Source organism: Pocillopora damicornis, chromosome 1, assembly GCF_964200805.1.
Source record: "Pocillopora damicornis chromosome 1, jaPocDami1.2, whole genome shotgun sequence".
In the NCBI taxonomy this organism is placed as follows: Eukaryota; Metazoa; Cnidaria; class Anthozoa; order Scleractinia; family Pocilloporidae; genus Pocillopora; species Pocillopora damicornis.
Genome location: NC_142670.1, coordinates 23,017,621 through 23,040,989, shown reverse-complemented (window position 1 = coordinate 23,040,989; position 23,369 = coordinate 23,017,621). Strand labels below are relative to the sequence as shown.

The following is a 23,369-nucleotide window of genomic DNA, read 5'->3' as shown; positions in this document are numbered from 1 at the left end:
AAGTCCTTGTTATCATTGATGTACATGTGCGTGCCACTAAATCGATTTGTGAATCCTTTCACTGTGCAGAATGACTTGCTCATAGCATTCAGTCTGTGCTGCAGTAGCGCGAGGGACATGTAGCTGGCTTTCGTAGTTTGTATATAAAGTAGGATCCGCAGTCTTTCACTTTAATAGTTTTTGATTTCTCGCAACAATCTCCTCGTTTGTTAAAGCAGACCTCGGAGAAAACCTCACCATCTGCCAATGTGGGGTGACCACCTTTTAGCCAGCCTGAGAAGACCGCACCACATCTATAATCCGGTACGCACTGGGTTGGCATTTTTGTTCCTGCATCTCCCACAAAACGATACCATTCCCCAAATATTAAGGATGAGGAATCGTCGTCACATTTATCTCCACCGTTGTAAGTGTTCTTTCTGTCAGCATCGCTCAGGTTTCTATAATTATGGCACGGATCGGCTAAAAAGTTGAATTTCGGTTAACGCGATGTTTTATATATTTTTCTTTATAAGAAAGCTTAAGGAAAAAAAATCATCATACAAACTGCGGTGTTTTAGAAGGATTTCCCGCCCTGAGAAAATTCGTAACAACACGCGCTTAATAGGACGATAATTTTTTACATGTGTTTGATATCGCCAATCAGCTGTGTCAGGTTAATAAATGAATGGAAAAGCGTTGACCGTTCTCGATCCAGGGTCGCTTGTCGAGATTTTATCGGATTAATGGCTGCTTAAAGCACAGAAAAAATCGTATTCGTAACAGACAATGTCGTTCAAAATTCCTAGAGGCGGAAGTAAAACAAAATACGAAAACAAAAACCGAAAACAAAAACCGAACCTAAGTAATGGTATTTCTTGCGGCTGAAAACGAAAATCGACAACTGAGAGATTTGCCACAGGCCGATTTTGGCCGTGTACATGAAAATATTTCTTTTGACGATAAGGAAAAAGTCAACAACTGAGAATTTTGTGAAGAGAAAGTTACGCCCATCATCTGTTTCTGTAATGGGTCGACGCATTTTTTCATCTTGAGCTTTATCACGGACGCGCTTTACGATTTTTTTTTCGGGGATGGTGAAACCTCAATTTTCATTTTATGGAAAAGTAGGCTTTTCTTCTCAGTGAAGGCCTATTGTGTCTATATGATAAACAAAATAATACATGGTTGCTTGCAGTCATGGAGCTTCTCTTCTCGTGTTCAACTCGATACCAAGAGATTATAACAGTTTATATTCTCATGAGATAGCGAGTTGAACACTCGAGGAGAAATTCCAAATCAACGGGCACCCATGTGTTATTCTCCGTATATTAAATGAGGACAAAATGGCTTAGGTTAGAATTATTTGGCTGTGAAAAAGTTTGCTGTGTCGAAGTGGAACTGTACTGTAGTATATAATTTTCTTCGAAGTGAGCAGATATGCCTGGACAACTTCGTTGGGAGCCGATTACTGCTTAACCAATAGCGAACGTTTTTCCCGTGTTTACATACGCTCATCCAAACATGACAGGAGGTTGAGAGAATTTGAGAAAGTTATGCAAACCCGACATGCAGCGTAAATTTCGAGAAATTTCCCAGCTTGCCGAGTCTTTAAATGAGAGAATGTAAACGCGGGAAAAAGTACCCTATATTATTTAAACATATCTCTCCAAGAACATTACAGAAGAAGTTAAATGTTGTTTATTAATAACTTGTATATTTCTCAATACACGCTTTGGAGGAGAGTATTTCTAATAGCCAATCAAATCGTGTGCCTGATAACACATAAACCAACCAAAATTCGCGTTAAAAAAGTTCAAGTTGAAACTTGTGGCAATTTCAGCTTTGAAATATCGTAAATTTTACAGAAAATACTGAAAGCATTTGAAATATACGACACCTAAGGAAAGAACTTCAAGAGGAGGAGTTTAGTAAAATTGAAAACGAATTTCACTGTAATTTATCGGTTTTTTTAAATTGACGAAACCTTGCCCGATTTAACAGCCCTTAAACATGATTGAGAACTGGGGAAGTTGAATCGCTCATCTTCCCTTGTCAATTTTTGCTGGTTAGTACAGTTTTGCTCGAGCCTTTTCCAGCAACTGACAAAACCTTTTTTCATTCTGTTAAGTCACTCTTAGTCTTGCATTAAGTGTTGTTGGATTTCTACATAAAAAAGTCTCCAATTCAGACTTTATACTTGGCTCGTAGCTTCGTCGGCTAGATTAAAATTTGCCTACGTTTCCCTTATTCTCTTTGCCTGCTTCCTAATTTTGGGAAAATATTCTTCCATTAATTACTATTGAAATGAACAAAACAACTGAATCTTGTGATTCCTCAGTATTGCACTGGGCATCCTGTACTGAGCATAAAAATCACGTAATCGGGCGAATAAGCGCGCTTGTATTCCGAGAACACGGTGTTGCTTTTCAATAAATGGACCAAGCAAAGAGTTACGATGCTCTTCAGCTCTTGAGCACGGTGACCTCTATTTTTCATTGCATAATATTGGTGTACAAATTTTATCCCCTTTATATTGGATGAATGAAAAAAAATCATCGAAGGCAAAAAAAAGATATGGCTAAAAGCGTGCACAAAGCCCGTTATTTGATGATGAAAATTATGACCTGGAAAACAACGAGTCGAGGAACGTTTCGAGTCGACGTCTCAAAATTACGTGATTTTTTTCACAAATTATATATTAAATTCTTCCCTACGCTCGAGACTTCGTACCTGTCAATTTTTTTAAATTTTTACTTTAAAAACTATAATTGCTTCCAGCTATCGAAAAATGTGCCGTGAAATGAGGCGCGTGAACATGCAGAGGTCGTAGAGGCAGAAGTGGGGTAAGTTTGGCCCGCCATTTCTCTCAAACAAGGAAGGTGACCTATGTTTTTGGTTATATTTTTCGAAACAGACATTGGCAAGGAACATTTAAGGAAAGATTGAAAAAATTGTCGGATAACTTTTTTTTTCCGAAGGAATCACCTTAATAGGTCCGAATGGGAAAATCTTAACCGCGGTCAACATCGATTTTAACCAATCAAATTATTCTGTTGGATTGCTTTCAATCCTTTCGAGACACAGCCTCATAATGATTCTATTTATAAGATCAATTATACATCAACTAGAGAAAATAAGGGGATGATTGTTTTCTCTCCTGGAGAACAAAAACGATGCACATCAAGTCTACAAATGTGATACAAAAAAAATCAAAAAATGAAATCTATATTTTGAACATTGAGTGCGATAGTTGTCGTTAGAGAGTTGTTGGTCGCTATTTACTATAGATCTGAAGCTGATCAACGAAAATGTTCAGCATTTTGTCCTGTTGCTTTCAAGTGCGATCAAGGATTTTCATTTTGTACCATTGGTCAAAAATATTAAGGCAAGGGTAACCACTTTATCAAAACAAACAAATCAGTCGACTAAAAAGGAACGTTCGAATTAAACAAACAAACAAACAGACGAAAGCAAACTAACATTTCTCAAAGTCATAGCGAGGCAATTACCTGTGCAGCTCCGTCCATCTCCGTTAAATCCAAATAAACAGGTGCACACAAAGGATCCATTTGTGTTTTGACAAGTAGCGTTCAGGTGACAATCGTGAGTATTTTTTTGGCATTCATCAATATCTAAAAAAATGGGAAAGAAAAGAAAAATTCTACAACGGAAGTGGTTCCACGGGTCGGATAACACATTCATTTTTAACTTTTATAAGATGAAAAAGCATTACGTTAGCTATCATTGTGATAAATTAATTGTTAATTTAAACTAAACCAAAACTTCCACTGCAGCGGAATCTCTCTCTGGCCACCATTCCAAACTGTAGTTGGATATCAGCCGTTAGAGATCGGCCTTAGTAGCATTCCGTTGTAATACGCACTCCAAGGCCAAACGTGATATATAAATATGGCGGTTTAAATACTCCAGGATATATTGTGTTCTTATTGGTCTATTCTGTAATTAACCTTTTTCGCAATGTTCTCCTTCGAATCCAGGAGAGCACGAGCATCGATATCCCTTGATTGTGAAACCGGATTGACAAGTTGCATTATTTTGACAAAGTGGGCTTTTACCGCACGCGTTCTGAAAAGAAAAAAGAAAAAAATAATAAAGAAGGAAGATCGATGTATTGAATAATTGATACATGAATGAACGAACTTAAGTTTTGTTAAACGTCGGTTGTTTTCCACGATTCATCACCGAGCTGCTGAATTTGAATTATACCTTATATTTTACCTTTGAGCCTCGATAATAAAAATCAGCATCAATTATCAGGTCAGTATCATTTTCAAGATGAGTGGCGTTATTCAGTTCACAGATATAAGCGATTCCTCCAGTCTCTGGCTCTTTTTTGAAGTTAGCACTGACGCAGTTGTCGTTCATGTAGCAGAAAAGTTCACAGTGGTCCAAGTCTTTGACGTGTTTAGTTTCGACTACATGGTTTACAAAACGTCTTTCAGCAAAGAAGAAGTAATCTGGAAACACCATTGTGCGACCTCGCTCTGAAATAAAGCAATCAAAATATAGTTAGAAAACAATTTTTTTCCTTTCATACAGAAATAAACTCACGATTCGAGTTATTAAGCGTGCAAAATAACACGCTTGGTGAACAAAGAACTGTGATCTCAGTTAAACCATCACTACGAAAAAAAGGAAAAAAATTGATGCTACCTTCATTTGTTGACTTTTGTCTTTCTTTGAACATAAGTATCTAGGACAATTTTCCAAGTTTCAATTCCGCGATCAGAGATTTCCTCATGATTTGAGCGGAGACTTCTATTTCGATAAAGTAGGTTAACACATAAAATGCTTGCGTAAAAGACAAATTTGAATAAGGTTTATAATTGTTTTTTGATCACGCTGTGCCCACTCTTATATCACAATTTCGGAATATTTTGTATAATAAGGCACTAGAAAATTACACCCCGCCCCCTTCTCCACTGAGAAAAACTTTCAAAACAAAAGAGAAACGAAAACCAAAAATTGGTTGCAGCGACCATCACTTTTCTTTTGTGAAGACACAAGGCTTTTAGAGAGAGGGTTCGGTCTCTCTATTTTCCGCAGCAATATTATTTTAGGGGAGATAGGACAAAATCCGTAAAGAATACGATCCGTCAATCTTTTACTGTTGCTGTAATTTATCATAATTTTGAATATTTTGTGTAATAGGGCACAAGGTAATTAACCCCAGCCCTCCCTCCCTCCCAAAGTTTAAAACAAAAGTAAAACAAAAACAAAAATTAGCAGCAGCGACCATCACTTGTGAAGAAAAGATGTTTATAGAGCATTTCGTGTCTTCTTGTTTCCCCTGAACGATATTATTTTAGCGGAGATAGAACAAAAGCCGTTTAACAAAGCTATCCGCAAAATTTTCTCAAGTTCCTTCTCTAATTAATGATCGATAAGTCATGAAAAAAAATCATTTTTCTTTATAAACCTTTTCACTTTCTTCATCACACAGGTCCTTGAAATTCAGAGTTTCTTACTCGAGTTTAAACGATCGCCTTTGGTTATTTAGACTGATTATCATAGAAGAGGAAATTTATGCTAATTTTCATTAACACGGGCTATCGTTGTCAGGCATCACGCAGGAGATTCATATACGGGTTCAAGATGTTTCTATCGATAAATTCAGTATACATTGGGAAATTTGACTTTTTCCTGTAAAATAGTAAATTTAAATGAAGAAAGTCAAACACTATATTTCTCAAACAAAAAATATCGAAAGTACCAACAATTTAACGGTAGTCATGCCACCTGTTTTTGAGGTGAGTGCCTTTAAACTAATCCTTAAATATATTTTTGCTGACCTGAACTTTCTCTGAGACTTGCACAATACTTAATTTTAGCTTTTGATAGATAAGCTATGTTTATGGACGAATATACAACAAAACATTGTAGGCATTCTTTAACGTATGTCAACACTGTTCTCTTGTAAACGAAGTAATTTGTATTTGCCAAAGTTTTTTGTCGTTTTGCATCTCATATCCAATTTTCTGAATAAAGAAACGATTAAACATTTTTGTTAAATACCTTTTAATTTTTCAAAAACGAGTTCCAATCTTGGGTGGATGTTCCATGTCGGTTTTTGACTTAATCTTTGCCAATTGTTGTAACTTTAAGTCTTTTTGTATCAGTAAAAGAGAATAAAGGAGATATATAAATAAGGTTGTACTCATAAGTGAATCGAAGGATAAAAAATGATTCGCCGCCTGCGACTCACCTTTTCCAAAAGTGAAGTTAGTCAATAATGCATTCCAGGCTATGAACATGAAAAATGAAATAAATTCCATGCCTTCTTCAAGGTAACGGTTTTCTGTTTCTATCACGCGCGTATGGCACAAGTTTTAAGTTGATCGCCAGCTCCCAGCAGTGGATTAAGCTTCCCAAATCGACCTGTCGTTATGAACGAAACCGTATTATGAAAATAAATTTAAAAAAAAGGCCTGTAGCTGTCGGTTCATGTGGACATTAATGCAAATGACGCAATTGGGTGTTATCCGCTTCGCTCGATGGAGAGAATTAAATCTCCTAGGAATATCTTTAAATGTTAACATACTTATTAGACAGTGAAATTAGTCCCCAGAAGGTATTGATAGCGAAAAAACCCCAGGAAAAGCAGATACTGAGACGTTAATTTCTTTTAGACTTTTTGATAAAAAGAACTTTCAAAATTTAAAAGATCAAGCATATTTTTCAGCATATTTATTTAGCACATTTTTCATTCATTCTCACTAAAAGATAAATACCCTGCAAAATTTAATTGTATTTTTAATATTTGACGTATAGCAACTTTGGTAACAATAGACATTTAATTAACAGAAAAGCCATGTTCCCGTTTCAAGCCCGCCTTAATTTGTCAGTTTTTGGAGTTAAAATACGCAGACACATTATTCTCAACAAACTTCGCTCCCTAAATCAACTGAAACAGGTGATAATCAACCCTAATACGAAGCTTTTTAGCGTGCGGATATCTCCCTCCATTAGATGTTCTTAAACTGCCCATAGAAGAACAAATGTACAAGGATTAAAAATCTCCATTCAGAAATTTCGGTTCTAGATGTGAAGTGATGACGACTCGACCTCGACAAGAACTTCAGAAGAGATGATATATTCTTACTAAGCGAGAAAAAAAGTTTTGCACATGTTTGTGGTTTTGAAAGTTAGTTCTCTAATTAAGAAAGGACTTTCATCAAACTGTCGCGCGATTTTACTTTGAAAACTTGCTCTGGCCTTGAGGAAGTCTTTGAGAAAATACTGACGATTCGTGTTGGAATTTACGGTGAATATTTACACACATTTATTTGATATGCCAAATACTTAAAAGCTGTTGCTAAATATTTTTTGGCATGACGGTTTTTAATGAGTCATCGACAGTGTAGTTCAAATAAAATAATGGCGCTGCAAATATAACTTTCTTTCTTTCGTTATACACACTGTCTTGAAATTTGCTTACGTCCTTTTCGCATTACTAATAGTTCATTGAATTGTCCTCTGTCTTGTCTCAAGAAACCTTAAATCAACTCGTAATAATGATTCGAAATTATTTCAAAAGTTCCTATTCTTGTAAAATCGTTCGATCTTCTTCCCAGGGCTTCGTCACTACAAGTTAGACAGGAAGCACAACGTTCTCCGTCCCGGTATGATAAAATCATCCCGACAATTTGTGCACGATGAAACATTTAGCCAGCTTCACGCATTCTGTGGGAGTTTTAAAACATTTTTTTTAGGCGCACTTTTACCAGAATTAACAATTAATTTCTCCCCTATTACTTTACATAGTAAATGTTTTGTTCAAGATGACAGACAAGGCAGATAACAGAAGCTTTTTATGTCTTTTTATGAGCCACAAAATGACGTCTTTAATAAATTATCTGATATATTTTTCCAGCTTGCCTAATTCTTCGGTGGAATTTGCTCGAATTTTCAAGTTACGCTCATAATTGTTTAAGTTCTTATTAGATGTGATATGCCACGGAAAAATAGCTCAATAATTTCGAACTTCAATTTAATTAAAGAAATAAAACGTTGGAAAAATTGTGTGATCCACATTTCTAGTCCTCGAGTCTCTATTGTTTAAATTTGCAAATGTATTAGTCTCGATGCACGAATGGTTCAATTTCTGAAATTGAAAACTGTCAAACAATCTTTAGAACTTATGCACGGAGGAACATTTTTCATTTGTCGCTACATATTTGTTTTGCATCTGAAGCGAAGAACTGTACATAAATTCAAGAAAAAGTTCCAGTAAAGAATAGTGAAATTGTTTCAAAGACAGTTTTCAAGACATGGGATTTTGCCAAGTTAAGAGGCTTGCATTTTTCAGGGAACTTATTCAGCGTCGCTCTTAAGGCCCTGTTTACTATTCGAGTTGTTATCAGATAGTTGTCTTTTGACTGTCGACTGGTCTCATTCGCGTTTCAACGATATAGAGAATACTTTATTTAGGCAGGCGATAAATTAAATCGTGCTATTTTTTGCAATAACGAATAGATCAAACTGTTCGACTAAAGCTCATGTGGACTTATTTCCATCGATTATGATTCATCTTTCATTAAACGTGTTTCATTGGCGCCTTGAAACGAATTAAGTACGTGCATATGTAGAATATGGAATTTACAATCAAGGAAATGCAGATGCTAGAAATACAGAATATTGTGGTGAGGCTTGTAAGATTTACTTTGCGAAGCATCGTGTATGTTATAATCTTCATCCTGAACTTTTCATCTTACACTTAACGAATGGTAAATTATGATTAACCTGGTTTTTACTCAAGCATTCATGAAATAATCGGTTCGGGAAGTTAAACGCTGACTACCATAGCAATACTGCTTTCGTTAGAGGAAAACAACTCAAGGCCACTCAGAAACTGGCATTATATCGTCGTTTTACAATCGATAACAGAATCCTTGGAACCTATTAGCCATCACGGCAAAATTAAAGCATTTAGGTTTTAAAATCATGTAGAAACATTAAGCAGCAGGCTCGTATAACATCAAGGTGGTAAGAAATCCAATAAGTTTTATTCGTACATTGAATCATGCATTGATTCTATTTCATTTTCTACGGTCTTCTTGAGGACAGGAGTCTATAAGAAAACGGTTGCTAGATCCTTTTTTTCCTCATAACTCTACTTTTGGTGTGCTGTCTTGTAAAAAAATAAGAAAAAAAAAGGAAAATTATATGTTCCGCGTAACTTAATCAGCCCACCGAGGAGAATACGGGAAAATGGAGAAAAATTAATACTGCCTTCATTTGCGGATTTTTTCCTATCTGAGAACATAGGTATTTAGGATAAAATTCTTTGTCTCAATTCCGCGCTCAGAAATTTCCTCATGATTTCAGCTGAGATAAAGGAGGTTAACACATAAAATGCTTGGGACAAGACAAATTTGAGTAAAGTTTTTAATTGTTTTTGTTGATGTCGCTGTTACCGCTGTTATATTTTAAACGGTAAAAAAAAAAAAAAAGAAAGTGAGACAGGAACAAAAATTGGCATCATCGAGCATCACTTGTCTTTGGTGAAGACACAAAGTTTGTAGAGAGCATTTTGGTGTTTTTGTTTCTCCTGAGCGATATTGTTTTAGGGGAGATAAAACAAAAGCCATTAATAAAAGCTATACGCAAATTTTTCTCAAGTTCCTTTTCTATTTCATGATCGATAAGTCATGAAAAAAGAATCAATTTTTCTTAAAAAACCTTTTTTTATCTTTCCTCATTATACAAGTCCTTGAAAATTCAGATTTCTCCGACTTGAGTTTACATGATCGCCTTCGGTTATTTAGAACGATTATCATAGAAAGAGGAAATTTATGCTAATTTCCATTGAGACAAGACATCGTTGTCTTGCATCACGCAGCAGATTCATACATGGGTTTAAGATGTTTCATCAGTAAATTCAGTATACATTGGAAAATTCGACTTTTTCCAGGAAATAGTAAACTTTAATTAAAAATGTCGAACACTATATTTCCCAAACCAGAAATATCGAAATAGTCGGATTTTGACTTAGCCTTTGCTAGTTGTTGTAACTTTAACTCTTTTTGTATCAGCAAAAGAGAATAGAAGAGATCTATAAATAAGGTTGTACTCATATGTGAAACGAAGGATAAAAAATGATTCGCCGTCTGCGACTCACCTTTTCCAAAAGTTAAGTTGGTCAATAATGCAGTCCAGGTTTAGAACATGAAAAATGAACAAATTCCATGCCTTCTACCCTGCAGGTATGACACGAGTTTTAAGTTGATTGTCAGCTCCCAGCAATGGATTAAGCTTCCCAAATCGACCTGTCGTTATGAACGAAACCGTATCATGAGAATAAATTTAAAAATATGCTTGCAGCTGTCAGTTCTATGTGGAAATTAATGCAAATGACGCAAATGGATGTTATCCACTTCGCTCGATGGAGAGGAATTGGGTCTCATAGGACTATCCTTACATGTTAACATACATATTACACACCGAAATTAGTCCTTAGACCAACAGTGTAAAAATTTGGATTAATTTCTTTAGAAGGTCTAATTGACGGCGATAAAACGCCCGATGATTGTTTCAACTCTTTATTTATCTACAAAGTCCAGAAACCAAAAGGGCAAGAAAGACTCAAACATAAAGCTTCCAAACTATATCCGATGAATATATCGTTTCTAAGTTGTTATTAACACATTCAGCAATTTGGACGGGGTTAAAACTTTAGAGACTTTTTGGGCATTTTTGAGGTAAGCAGAGCAACATATTGTTTACCAGAGCTTTCGTGTTACATGGAAATAATCATGTAAAGGTTCAGATAGTAAATTATCATTATGAAACATCATATTCGGTCTAAAGTAGCTTTTAAAGGTTGTTTTAAGAAGATTTCCTTCAAGTTCTCAAATAATCCAGTGTTTATCTAAGTAAACTCCACCGTGTGCTAATAAAGGATCGCTAATAAAAATGTTACAAGAAAAGAATGTCTTTGACAAGGAAATATTGCCAGCCTCAAGAAACGTCAAGCCTTCCATTGCATAAGCTACACATAAAGCTCTAAACATACAATGACACTCTTATGTTTGTATCAATCAAAAGGGTCCCTCTTACGGTGTATGCAACTTCCTGAAGATAAGTAGGGGCTGAAGAAATTTGTACGGGCAGGGAAAACTGCATTTTTTTTCCTTTTTGCCTTAAGAAATGTTGCTCTTGTTTGTGGTTTTGAAAGTTAGTTCTTTAATTAAGAAAGGACTTTCATCAACCTGTCGCGTAATTTTAATTTAAAAACTTGCTCTGGCCTCGAGGACGTCTTCCAGCAAATACTGACGATTCGTGTTTGAATTAATCTATCAAAGTTTATGCGGCTCCATCTTGCGCGAAAGCCATAATGACCATAATTCACGGACTTCAAGCACATGCAATAAAAACGATTTGCTCGAACCTCTGGGGCTTCAGAACTACAGAACAAATTCAAGTTGACAATGAGGACAAACAGATTAAACAAAATGCGATGTAAATTTACGCTGACATGACAGTTTTTAATGAGTCGTCGACACTGTAGTTCAAATAAATTAATGGCGCTGCAAATATGATTTTTTTTTCCTCATACACGGTTTCTTGAAACTTATTACTCATAGTTAATTGCATTGTCTATTGACTTTTCCCAAGAAACGTAAAAGAAACAAGTAACAATGGCTCCAAATTATTTCAAAAGTTCCTATTCTTATAAAATCGTTCGTTCCTCTTCTCACGGCTTCGTTACTAGAAGTTAGGAAAAAAGCACAACGTTTACCGTCCGTATGATAAAATCATCCCGATAATTTGTGCGCGATGAAACTTTTAGCGGGAAGTTTTGAAAAGCGATGAAACTTTTAGCGGGCTTCACGCACTCTGTAGGAGTTTTAAAACATAGTTTAGGCGCACTTTTACCAGAATAAACAATACATTTATCTCCTATTATTTAACATAGTAAATGTTTTGTTCCAGAAAATAAAATTTAAGGATAATGATCTTGTTCCTTTCAAGTAGCTGAAGATGTTTTCTCGACAGGTGTTTGTGATCCCCACATTTGGAAGCTCGGTAAATTTCATTTTCGTTTTATTTCAACTTCACAGAAATAGAAGTTAAGGTTGGATATCAAATCTTACCATGGGGTGAAAGTGAAACTCAAGTTTTTCATGCAGTAAGTACAGTCATCTCCTACCTTCCAAGATCCAACGTTCTTTGGTGCCCGACACTAGACTAATTTAGCCAAACGTGTTTTCTTTTATTACTGTCTGGTAGCTATGGTTACGATAGAAATTGTTGGTTTCAAGCCAAGATGAACATTAATATTAGAAATGAACTTCCCTCTTCCTGTTTGGGCTCTTTGCACAAAAAGCTAAATTGGTAAAATAATACGTGGCGAAGAATTCAACTTAGTGCAACGGATTGACTGTGGCAAACAATAGCGCCGTATCCATTCGGCTGTTGGTTGCAAACAATCAAAATGGATTTTTATTTCTCTTGGTATCACGTCCGGTTTTAACAAATTGCAAGATTCCAGGCTTTATTTTCTTGTTATCTATTAGGTAATATAGGAATTTGCATCAATTTTAAATTCTGTGAAAAATGTAGCAACACAGATCTTAGGGCGAGCACCTTACTGTACCACCCACTTCACTACATCGAGCGAAATGTTTTCCCGTTTGGCCCTCCTACTCACTCTAAACAATACATGTGCGCAATAATTTAAGGATGGCTCTCCTATTTGAAAACCCTGTGTAATTAGTCATTTTGTCTTCCCCCGCATTCATTAACGTCCAAATTAATTAATGATGAGTTCTAATAACCTCTTTCGTTTAAACAAACAGAAATCTCCTGTAAACGGAGAATCTTCCATAAATTTGCCGAGCAACTTACGACCTACGTCTCGATATATCAGGAATGCATGAAGAGTGTCGAGGCAGAACCCCTTAGATACCTTAAAATGATTGAGCACGATCCAGTGGTAGACAGCTGCTATACTTAATTCAGGCCCTTAGCGACACGACGCTTAGGCGTAACCTTGATCTTAAGGATGATAGCAAATTGGCATTTGGAAAATGAGTGCTGTAATTTATGATTAGATTCAGCTAAACCACTCAGTATCGGATCTGGCTTCCAAGGCCTTCATTAAAATACCTTTCAAATTATAAAAAAAAGTTTCAGGTTTTCCTCCGTTAGATAAACTTGGTGCAGACTTAAGGTTAACGAGACCTGTGAGTCAACGTTGAGCTTCCGACTCATTTTTCTGAGTGGGAGCCTTGCAAATCAACCACCATATTCTTCAAGGTCCTTCTATTTCGAAATCATCACTTTTGCCATAATTTGAACGGAATTCAAACAAGCTGCATTTAATTCTAAGTTGAGGTATAGGACAAAACGATTTGTGAAAGGAAATCTTTGTCAGTACAGAAAAAAACAGCCGTAGTTTTTGGCAAGTTGGATGATTCAAATGCAAATTTTTTTCATTAACTTAATTTTTCTTTACTGTAAACTGAACCCAAACAGCGGGCCTCGTTATTTTATTAAATCCTCTCTCATCGCCTTATGGGATTTCCCGTCGCTTCCAGTTTCAAAATTTGTGACTTGCTTGGAACCGCCAGCTCTTACATTTATAATTTGGTATTTTTCTCTATTTACGATAGCGATAGAACTATAATTTCTACAATGGGTGTCATTATAACATAAACAAATATCGCTGAGAAAAGGTTCAAGAAGTAAACCCGTTGTAGGAAAATAAAAATTGTGGAGAATCATCATGTTTATTTCAGTAGCTGAAGATGTTTCCTCGCCAAATGTTTGTGATACCCACATTTGGAAGCTCAGTAAATTTAATTTTCGTTTTATTTCAACTACACAGAAATAGAAGAGTTAAGGTGGATATAATTTCTTATCATGGGTGAAGGTCAAACTCAAGTTTTCCAGGCATTAAGTACAGTCATCTCTTACCTTCTACCTTGAGCCAAATGTGTTTTCTTTTATTACTGTCTGGTAACTATGGTTACGATAGAAACTGTTGGTCTCAAGCTACGATGATCATTAATATTACAAATAACCTTCCTTCTTCTTCTTTGGGCTCTTTGCCCAAAAACTTAAATTGGTAAAATAATACGCGGTGAAGAATTTAACCAAATGCAACGGATTGACTGGAGTAATGCGTCATGGACTGTAAAATGTTATTATTAATTTCTTGAAAGTGTCGCCCGTCACGTCAGGTGCAAGAGGCATTATAATTATAGATCGTTTTTTAAGTAATTCATACCAAACAAACGCAATGCAGGTGAATTTGAGAGAACAAAAACACGGACTCCAATAAGAATTCAAGGCAAGTCCTGTAAAAATGGTTTTGAGAATCACACAAACACAGAAAAAGAGGAGAATTCACCACTAAGTACTTCTTAGCTTGATGAATTTTATTTAATCGATTACAGTCTATCAATATAGTTAATCTATGATAATGAGACTGGAAAGACAGAATTTTTTTTTGGAATCCATAATTTTCTAAAACGTGTTTAGTTAAACAAGCCCACTAGAGACTGGGGCTGCACACTGCGGCAGACCCGACGACCCAACATACACCAGGGTAGTTGGGATCCAAATATAGAAACTTCTTTACTTAGTGTAGAGCCAGTAAAATCATTGTGTTTTCGCTAAAAATTTGGGTTGAAATGGCCGTGACCAAAAGTTGTACTTGCAAGGCTTGAAATTTTGAGGACTTTGTTACTCCGACCGATTTATTAATAAAGTTTTCATAATGAGACATACACGCCGGGGGTGTACTGTGGGATTATAAAGGACTCCTCTGCGTCTCTGCAATGATTTGTGATTCCTGCAGTCTTGACCGCTCAACACGGAAAGTATGTTCAATCGAGAGTTAAGAAATTTATTTCGCTATCATTTACTCTCCAAAATACATTTTGAATTTCTTTAACTATCAAATAAACTATCAAAAGATGTAAAGCAGTGTGCTGATTAAAATTTCCTCGATTGACCGACCAGAAACCTTAAATAGGTTGACAAATTAATGATGAATTTCTCTCCTGAGAAATGCAAAAAATTAGAAAAAAAGTTTCAAACTTTGCCATAAGCATGTTTTTCAATAGTAGCAAAGTATATTGGGTTATTTTGAATGCTCCATACAAAGGTCCTTTCTTCTTTTCTGCAAAATTTTAGTACATGTAGGTTTCGCTATGGTAAACAATAGCGCCGTATCAATTCGGCTGTCGATTGCAACTTATCAATTTTTTTTTTCTTAGTATCATTTCCGGTTCTAGCAAATTGCTGAATTCCAGGCTTTTTTTCCTTTTATCTATGTGGTAATATCGTAATTTGCATCAACTCTAAATTCTGTGAAAAATGTAGCAACACAGATCTTAGGGTGAGTGTCAAACTGCCGCCCGAACCTAACCTCTGTGGACTCATAGCCTTTTCTGAGTGCGAAAGAGCGTGCCCATATTTGTATATTCACCGAGGCGCATCCAAGACAAGACAAGACAAGACAACTTTATTTTACCAGGGTAGCCCAGTCAGCTGCAAGGCTGGTATCCTTAGGGGCCCTGGGTTCAATAAAAATTACATATAAACATTTACAATAAGATTACAAGGTTAGGTAAAATTTGCTAAAATTTACAAAAGGGGAGAAAAAAAATCAGATAAAATGTCCTTTAAGAAGGCGTTTAAAAATTGCTAGAGAACTTGCCTCTTTGATTCTGCTTGGCAGTGAGTTAAAAGCTAAACGCCCTGAATTTTTAAAAGTTCGCCCCCCAAGAACAAGATTTGTTTTATTTGGGTGAATATTTCTCCTCTGCCTAGTGTTGTAATTGTGTACATCATTGTTTACCTTAAAATAGTTTTTTAAGTATATAGGAACGAAATTCCGTAAACATTTATATACTAAAATACATTTGTGTATTTTTCGCAGTGTTTCTAAATCTGGCCAATTTACAATATTTCGGGCTGTCCTTGTACTTTTCTGACAGGTGACGATTTTCGCGGCTCGATTTTGTAATCGTTGCAGACTAGTGATACTGCTCTCGGGTAGTTCACCCCAGGCTGTGTCTGCGTAACTAAAAATTGGTTCAATAATGCATTTGTATACCGTATACAAATTGGTTCAATAATGTATATTTGTATCCAGCGAGCCTGGGCTGCCTGTGACTTTATCGTTCATTTCTTCTTTGGTTGATAAATCTCCGAATATGACTTTAAGGTCTACTTCAAAATATCTTTCTAAATCTTCTCGGCGTATTTAGCTTTGAATTCGTTTCAGGTCATAAACGCAAATAAATTTCTCTCACATTTTCGCAGCCGAGATTCCTGACCGCAAAAAAGAAAGAAAAGAAAGTTAATGACTGTGAATGTATGAAAATCATATATGGGAACCGCGGATTAAGAAATGAATACGAAAGAGATCTAGCAGTGAATACTACTTAAGCAGTATTGAAAATAAAGCCTGAAAATTTCAGGCCATACGGGATTTGAATCTATGAACTTTGGCTCTACCACATTTATATTTGTATTGTCATCACTCAGGTTTCTACGATCAAAACACAAATCGGCTACACATTTAAGTATGAATTTTAAAATAATTGTAATCATTACAATTAAGAATAATTTTTTTTTTACCTTTTTTAAGTCTGAGAGTTTATCAGTTAAATTGCCTAGGATATGTTGATAACAAGTCGATTGTATCGTTTAATTTTGTCCTAGAGATACCAATTCTGCCGCATTTCTTAAAAAGATCTTTGCTATCAAATAATTGACCAAAGCGACAATTGATCAACGAACCTGTTTCTCTCAGAAATTCGTCTTGATAATTCAAAAGGGAAACCTCATTTGAAAAGTTGAGAAGAAGCTAGAGTTGTTCGAGGCGTAGCCGAGAGCAACTCTTACGCATCTTTCGTGCTCTCCAACTTCCCGCGTGCTTCATATCTCGATGAACGCACGCTGATGTATGAATCAATTGTTAATTTTAAAACGTTCCGGAATTCGAAGCTTACAACACAGCTATTGTGGAAGAAATAGATCATAATTATATAATCTAATAGAATGTTGTAGTTTCCCATCCTATGTCATTAGAAAGTTTGAGTACCAATGTCACAGTGACTAAAAATTCTAGAAACTATGTACAGTCTCTATCCACAACACACCTAACACGATTTGAAAATCCTTGTACATAATGATGCTAATGAAAGCATAAGCGAACATAGTAAACAACTTGTGTACAGTCACGGACCGCCGTGACCCATCGTGGAAGGCTTTTAGACAGAATAACAACTACATGCAGAGAAGGCATAGGTATTAACAGTTGCTTTAGTTTCTGCTATGGCAGATAAGCTAACACTCCCCTTTGGACTAACGACCTGAGTAAACATTAAGGGTTCAAAATGTTTTTTAATAAGCGAAATGCAAAGCTCAAAGTTCTGCTTAAAACTTACTTAGTGAAGCTCTTCGATAGGAACAGATAGAGATGATAATTGCTAATATTATTTGGAAACTCACTTATGCCCGTAGTTGTAGACCTTTGCCGGGAGGGGGGAGAGAGAAGAGAGGGTCTATTCTAATACGCGGGTCAACAACAATTGTTCAGTCGACTCTAATGATGATTTCGCTGAGGATATATAAGCGTCAAATGAATAAAGGGGTAAACGTCACCTTTTTTACCCTTTACGGTGGCTAATTTACCTTTTCAACCCAGTTGTTAACACGAAACTACCTGTTATAGATGCGTCAGTCTTTATTACTGACTCATATCTTCAGTAAAAGCTTCTCAGGAGTACTCATACTTGGAAGATCAAAATACACCGTCCAAAGGTACTCTTGTGTTCCAAATACTGACGGTTTAACACTAATCATAAAAACTGGATCATGTGAGATTTTTAAAGTCCCTGTCATACATTATAGTACATGTGCCAATGACTCGATTTGTGGACCCTTTCACTGTGCAAAATAACTTGCTTATAGCATTCTTTCTGTGCCACAATAGCGCAGAAAACAACCAGGTACCTTTATCTAGTTTTTATATAAAGTAGGATCCGCATCTTTCACACGTATGTTAATTGATTTCTTGCAACAATTTTGACCTCCGGTAAAGCAGATATTGAAGGAAACCTCACCAATGTGTGGTGACCACCGTATAGCCAGCCTGAGAAGATCGCACAACATCTATTATCTGGTACGCACTGGGTTGGCATTTTTGTTCCTGCATCTCCCACGAAACGATACCATTTCCCGAATATTATGTATGAGGAATCGTCGTCACATTTTTCTCCACCGTATGGTGTGTTGTAAGTGCTCTCTCTGTCGGCATCGCTCAGGTTTTTGTAATTATAGCACGGATGGGCTAAAAAGTTGAATTTCGGTTAATGCGATGTTTTATATATTTCTTTATAAGGAGGCTTAAGGAAAAAAAATATTGTATAAACTGCGGTGTTTGAGACTCGCCCTGATAAAAACCGTAACAGTACGAGTACAATGTTACAATAACTTTTTTTTAAAAATAAGTTTGATATCATCAATCAGCTGTTTCAGGTTTGAAAATGAATGGCAAAGCGTTGGCCGTTCTCAATCCTGGGTCGCTTGTCGCTTGGCTGCTAATAAACAATTCGTATTTCAAACAGACAATGTCGCTCAAAATTTCCTAGAAGCAAAAGTAAAACAAAATGCAAAAATAAAACCAAAAATAACGTATTTGACCTGGGTAATGGTATTTCTCGCGGCTGAGAACGAAAATCGACAACTGGAAGATTTGCCACAGGCCGATTTTGGCCGTGTGCATAAAAATGTATCTTTTGTCGATAAGGAAAAAGTCAATAATTGGTTTTGTGAAAAGAAAGTTACGCCCATTGTCTTTTTCTGTAATGGTTCAACGCATTTTTCCATCATGGGCCCAATCTCAGACGCGCTTTAAGACCTTTTATTTGTGGATTATGTAACTTATAATTTCATTCTTCAAAAAAAGTCCACTTTTCTTATAAGTAAAGTCCTATTCAATTATATGATAAACAAATATAATACATGGTTGCTTGCTGGTCTAGAACTTCTCTTTTCTTGTTCAAATCATACCAGGTGAAATACAATATATAACAGTTTATATATATTTATAATGGCCGAGTTTGTCCTAAAGCCTCAACGCAAAATCCCTAAAAAGTTACCATATTCAACGAATTTCAATGCGTCTCCGTGGCTCGATCGCTCAAGGACCGGTTTTCATACAGCCTGCTGACCACAGGAAAGGTTGTTGATCAATGTAAAGCCATCGAGCTAAGCATATCTCTCCAATAACATTACGGAAGAAGGTAAATGTTATTTATTTATAACTTGATTGATATCTGTTTTCTCAATACATGCTCTGGACGATAGTGTTTCCTAATAGCCAATCAAATCGCGCATCTCACAACAAATAAACCAATCAGAATTTGCGTTAAAAAAGTAAAATTGAAACTTGTGGCAAGTGCCAGCACCGTGTGAATGGAACTACTGAAAGTGTTTCAAATATACGGGGGCCACCTAGTCAAATTCAGGACAAATGTGGTAAGCATCTTTAAAGAAACAAAACTCTTTCACAATATTATAGAAAACTATGAAGTTTTGATCAGATCATCTCTTTAGAAAGACCTATTCAGGATATTGAAATCGAGGTGAAATGGTTAAACTGAAGTTAATTATTAACTTCTGAATTTCATATTATTAAATGGAGGTTGCTGCCTGCCCCCCATACTTTTTTCCTGGAAAAAGGTTTCAACTTCATAGCCATATCTACCATACTTGTTCCTTACATTCGAGACTTTGTAACTTTCAAGTTATTTTTTTAATTTTTACTTTCAAAACCTTTGCTTCCAGCTACCAAACAATGTATCATGAAATGAGGCGCGTGGAAATTTGCTAATAGAGCATAAATGGGGTGAGTCTGGTCCGTCATTTCTCTCAAACAAGTATGATGACCTGTCTTTCTTATTGTATTTTTCGAAATAGCCATATGTAGGGAACATTTAAAGAAAGGTTTTAAAAAAATTGAGATAACTTTTTTTTCACCTTAATAGGTTAAAATGAAAAATCTTAACCGCGGTCAACATTGATTTAACCAATCAGGTTATTCTGTTTGATTGTTTTCAATCCTTTCGAGACACAGCCTCATAGTAATTTAATTTACAGAACAGTTATGCATCATCAATAAAAAATAATGGGGATCATTAGTTTGTCTCTTGGTGGACAAAAACAATGCACAATAAGTCTACAAATATGATATGAAAAATCAAATCTATGTTTCTTTTTCCCTAAAGGTGCGTTGAAGGACGTTTCCAAGCAATATTAAGGCACTAAAAACTAACGTGATTTTTTACATGGCCAAACAAGAATAGCTATTCAGTCAACATTATTTACAGCGAGTTCAGCCAGCACCATCTCTAAAAATGTGTAAGGCAAGACTAACCTCTACAATTCAAACCATCCTCAATGTATCTAGAATTACAGGCGCAACTGTAGGGGCCCTGGGTATTACTGCAGGAGGCGTGCTCATCGCAGATATTCAGTTTTGAACACTCGTCGCTTTCAGATGGGGATCAAGCGCACAACGTCACAACCCACAATTGAATGTTCTGTAGAACTACATTTAAGGATAAATATTTTATTACTTCCGGCGCCATAATTTGAGTTAAAAGGACGTTTCAGATTACTTCCCGCTTCGAATAGCTGGGATTGTATGTATAGAAAGAGCAGCAATGAAAATTGCTCCTCTCTGGTCATAAAGAACTTTTCTGGACATTGAAGGAAACTTATTAGAATCACCTAAGCAAGTTTGTCCATCTCCAATGTATCCAGTGTGGCATGTACATACATGTGATCCAATGGTGTTGGTACAGTTAGCATTCGCATGGTAAGAAAGATTTCTAGCACATTGATCAATATCTGAGACATCAAAGGCTTCTGGGAGTATGATGCATATATAAATCTCCTTATGTTGAACGTTGAGTGCATTTTGTCATCTTGCTTTTAAGTGAGATGAAGGATTTTTATTTTCTTCCATTGGTGAAAAATATTAAGGCAAGAGTAACTACTTTATCAAAACAAACAAACAAATAAAGAAGGAACGTGCATATTAAACAAACAATTCAAAAAACAAACACAAGCAAACTAACATTTGTTAAAGTCATAATGGAGCAATTACAATCTAAAGGCCTTTACCTGTGCAGTTCCGTCCATCTCCGTTAAATTCAAATAAACAGGTGCACAAAAAGGATCCATTTGTGTTTTGACAAGTAGCGTTCAGGTGACAATCGTGAGTATCTTCTTGGCATTCATCAATATCTAAAAAAAAAGGAGAGAAAAGAATAATTATGCAGCGGTTGTAGTTACACGAGCGAGATATACATTAGGTTTTAAACTCTTGCGAGGCGAAAAAGCATTAAGTTAGTTGTCATTGTGACAAATTAATTGTTACTTTAGACTAAACCAAAACTTCTACTGCAGCGGAATCTCTCTCTAGACATCATTCCAAACTGTAGTCGGATATTAGTCGTCAAAGATCAGCCTTGGTAGCCTTCCTTGGTAGATTTTTTTCTGGCGGATTGTAAAATTGCATTGCATTCACATGACAAGAGTGATTTCCTTTACACTCGTCAATATCTGTAAAATCATAAACACAAAAAAAATAATTATAATAGGAAAAAAGTTGCCGAGCATCATGCTTAGAAACCTTAGTCTTTTTGTCTTGTGGTTCTAGACGGAAGCACTTCACATTACCACACACCAAATTTTTTCTCGGTTCCCTCAAGTTTAACTCTGTTGTTCTGTCCTGTAAGCCTTTAATTAATAAAATAACTAATAAGGCTTTAATTAAGCCTTTAATTTAATCTCCCTTTGCCATTTGAGATTTCTTACCACTAAATGTTTAATGAACCTTTTAATTCCCATGAGTGACCAAGACAGAATTTCTCTTTACCAAATCAATACAACATCAAACAGACAAGTGATGAGAATAAAGAAGAATATCAGCTTGTGGATTATTAGTTGATTCAATACCAAATTCTCAGAACAAACATCAAAAGAATTGTACAGCAGACAGTCAAGAGAACTGCTAATGAGATAATAAAAGGGTTGATACGATTGTGTCATTATCACCATTGTCGTCAGGTCTATACTCATCACTTTTTTATACAAGGTAGGCTAGTAAAATAAGTCTTGCTAATTGGAATGGTTACAAAAGAAACGCATCAAGTACGTGTGCATTCCCGTCCATTTCCAGTATATCCGGGGTGACAAGTACAAACATACGATCCTTTGGTGTTCGTGCAGGTAGCATTCACGTGACAAGAGTGAGTCCTTTACACTCGTCAATATCTGAGAAACCATGGATACATTTTGCACTTTATCATTTTTATGACTCATAGTCGTTTAATTTCTTTAATAATTAAAAAATATTAAAAAAAAATGTTTCCTTTTTTGTTAATGCATGAATTAGATATTGCGAAATTATATTTCAGCACAATTATTTTAATTTATCAACCTGACGGCTCTGAAACAAGCCAGATGCAGATCATGGTAACTCTGTGCATAAACATGCACGGGTAACGCTGCTTAAAATTATGAGACAATTAACAAAACTTAGTTTTATTGGGAAATATCATCTTCAAAATTACCTGAACATGAGCGTCCATCGCCGATGTATCCCACTTTACACGTGCATTTGTAAGAACCAAACGTGTTAGTACAGTTTGCATTCACGTCGCAATCACTGATATTAAATTTACATTCATCCATATCTAAAATGTTGAAAGAGAAGTAGTGACTAAGTTAGAGCAACTTGAGAGAGGCATCCACACTATAACTGATCTAAACCAAATATTACGATAATGATATCAATAATAGTATAATTTACTATAATTTCATGATACTGATAACTCGTTACAAAATAAAATAAATCAAGAAAAGTTATAGGACTTACCTTCGTTAACCATATCAGAGTAAATCAGTTTTTCTGTTCCTTTCCTAGTTAGATTCAGCCGGTACTTGCCGCCTATGGTGTGCTTACCTTGTCTCGCCTTCATTTCGTGACAAGACAGCGCCGTTAATTCAGGGATAGAACTTAAGAGAGCTGAGGTGAAGATGTGTTTCACATTCACTTCCTATTCTTAGCTCTTCCATAACGGGCACTATCTTAGCCATTACGTAATAGAAAGGCGAGAGGAAAGGTAATGCGCAGGCGCGATTGCGCACGTAACTTGGATACTATTGTGTATTAGGGTTCGTTATATACTACTATAGAGTAAAGCGTGCACAGACCAAGTGCTCTACACAACTGTTTTATAAGAATACCATCAAGTTAATTACACACAATGATATATGAGCATAATCACGTGACTGCCGTCAAAGGTGTGCTAACCAATAGAATAAAGATT

General features: G+C 35.9%; 1 protein-coding gene across 1 annotated transcript; it reads right to left on the bottom strand.

Moving 5' to 3' along the window:
* Positions 1-3,499: 3,499 nt before the first annotated feature.
* Positions 3,500-23,018, bottom strand: LOC149052837 (uncharacterized). The gene is made up of 4 exons (XM_089181798.1): positions 22,916-23,018; positions 22,611-22,733; positions 4,222-4,487; positions 3,500-4,068 (listed from the first exon to the last, which is right to left on the bottom strand). The coding sequence occupies exons 1-4, from the start codon at positions 23,016-23,018 to the stop codon at positions 3,946-3,948; spliced, it is 615 nt and encodes a 204-aa protein (XP_089037924.1). The 3' UTR covers positions 3,500-3,945.
* Positions 23,019-23,369: the final 351 nt, after the last annotated feature.

Bases quoted from the DNA above. Each gene is read 5' to 3' on its own strand.
- LOC149052837 (XM_089181798.1), bottom strand. From the start codon at position 23,018: ATGAAGGCGAGACAAGGTAAGCACACCATAGGCGGCAAGTACCGGCTG. The intron at 22,734-22,915 runs GTAAGTCCTATA...TCAACATTTTAG, and splicing joins CTCTGATATGGTTAACGAAG to ATATGGATGAATGTAAATTT. The intron at 4,488-22,610 runs GTAATTTTGAAG...GCTTTATTTCAG, and splicing joins CGATGGACGCTCATGTTCAG to AGCGAGGTCGCACAATGGTG.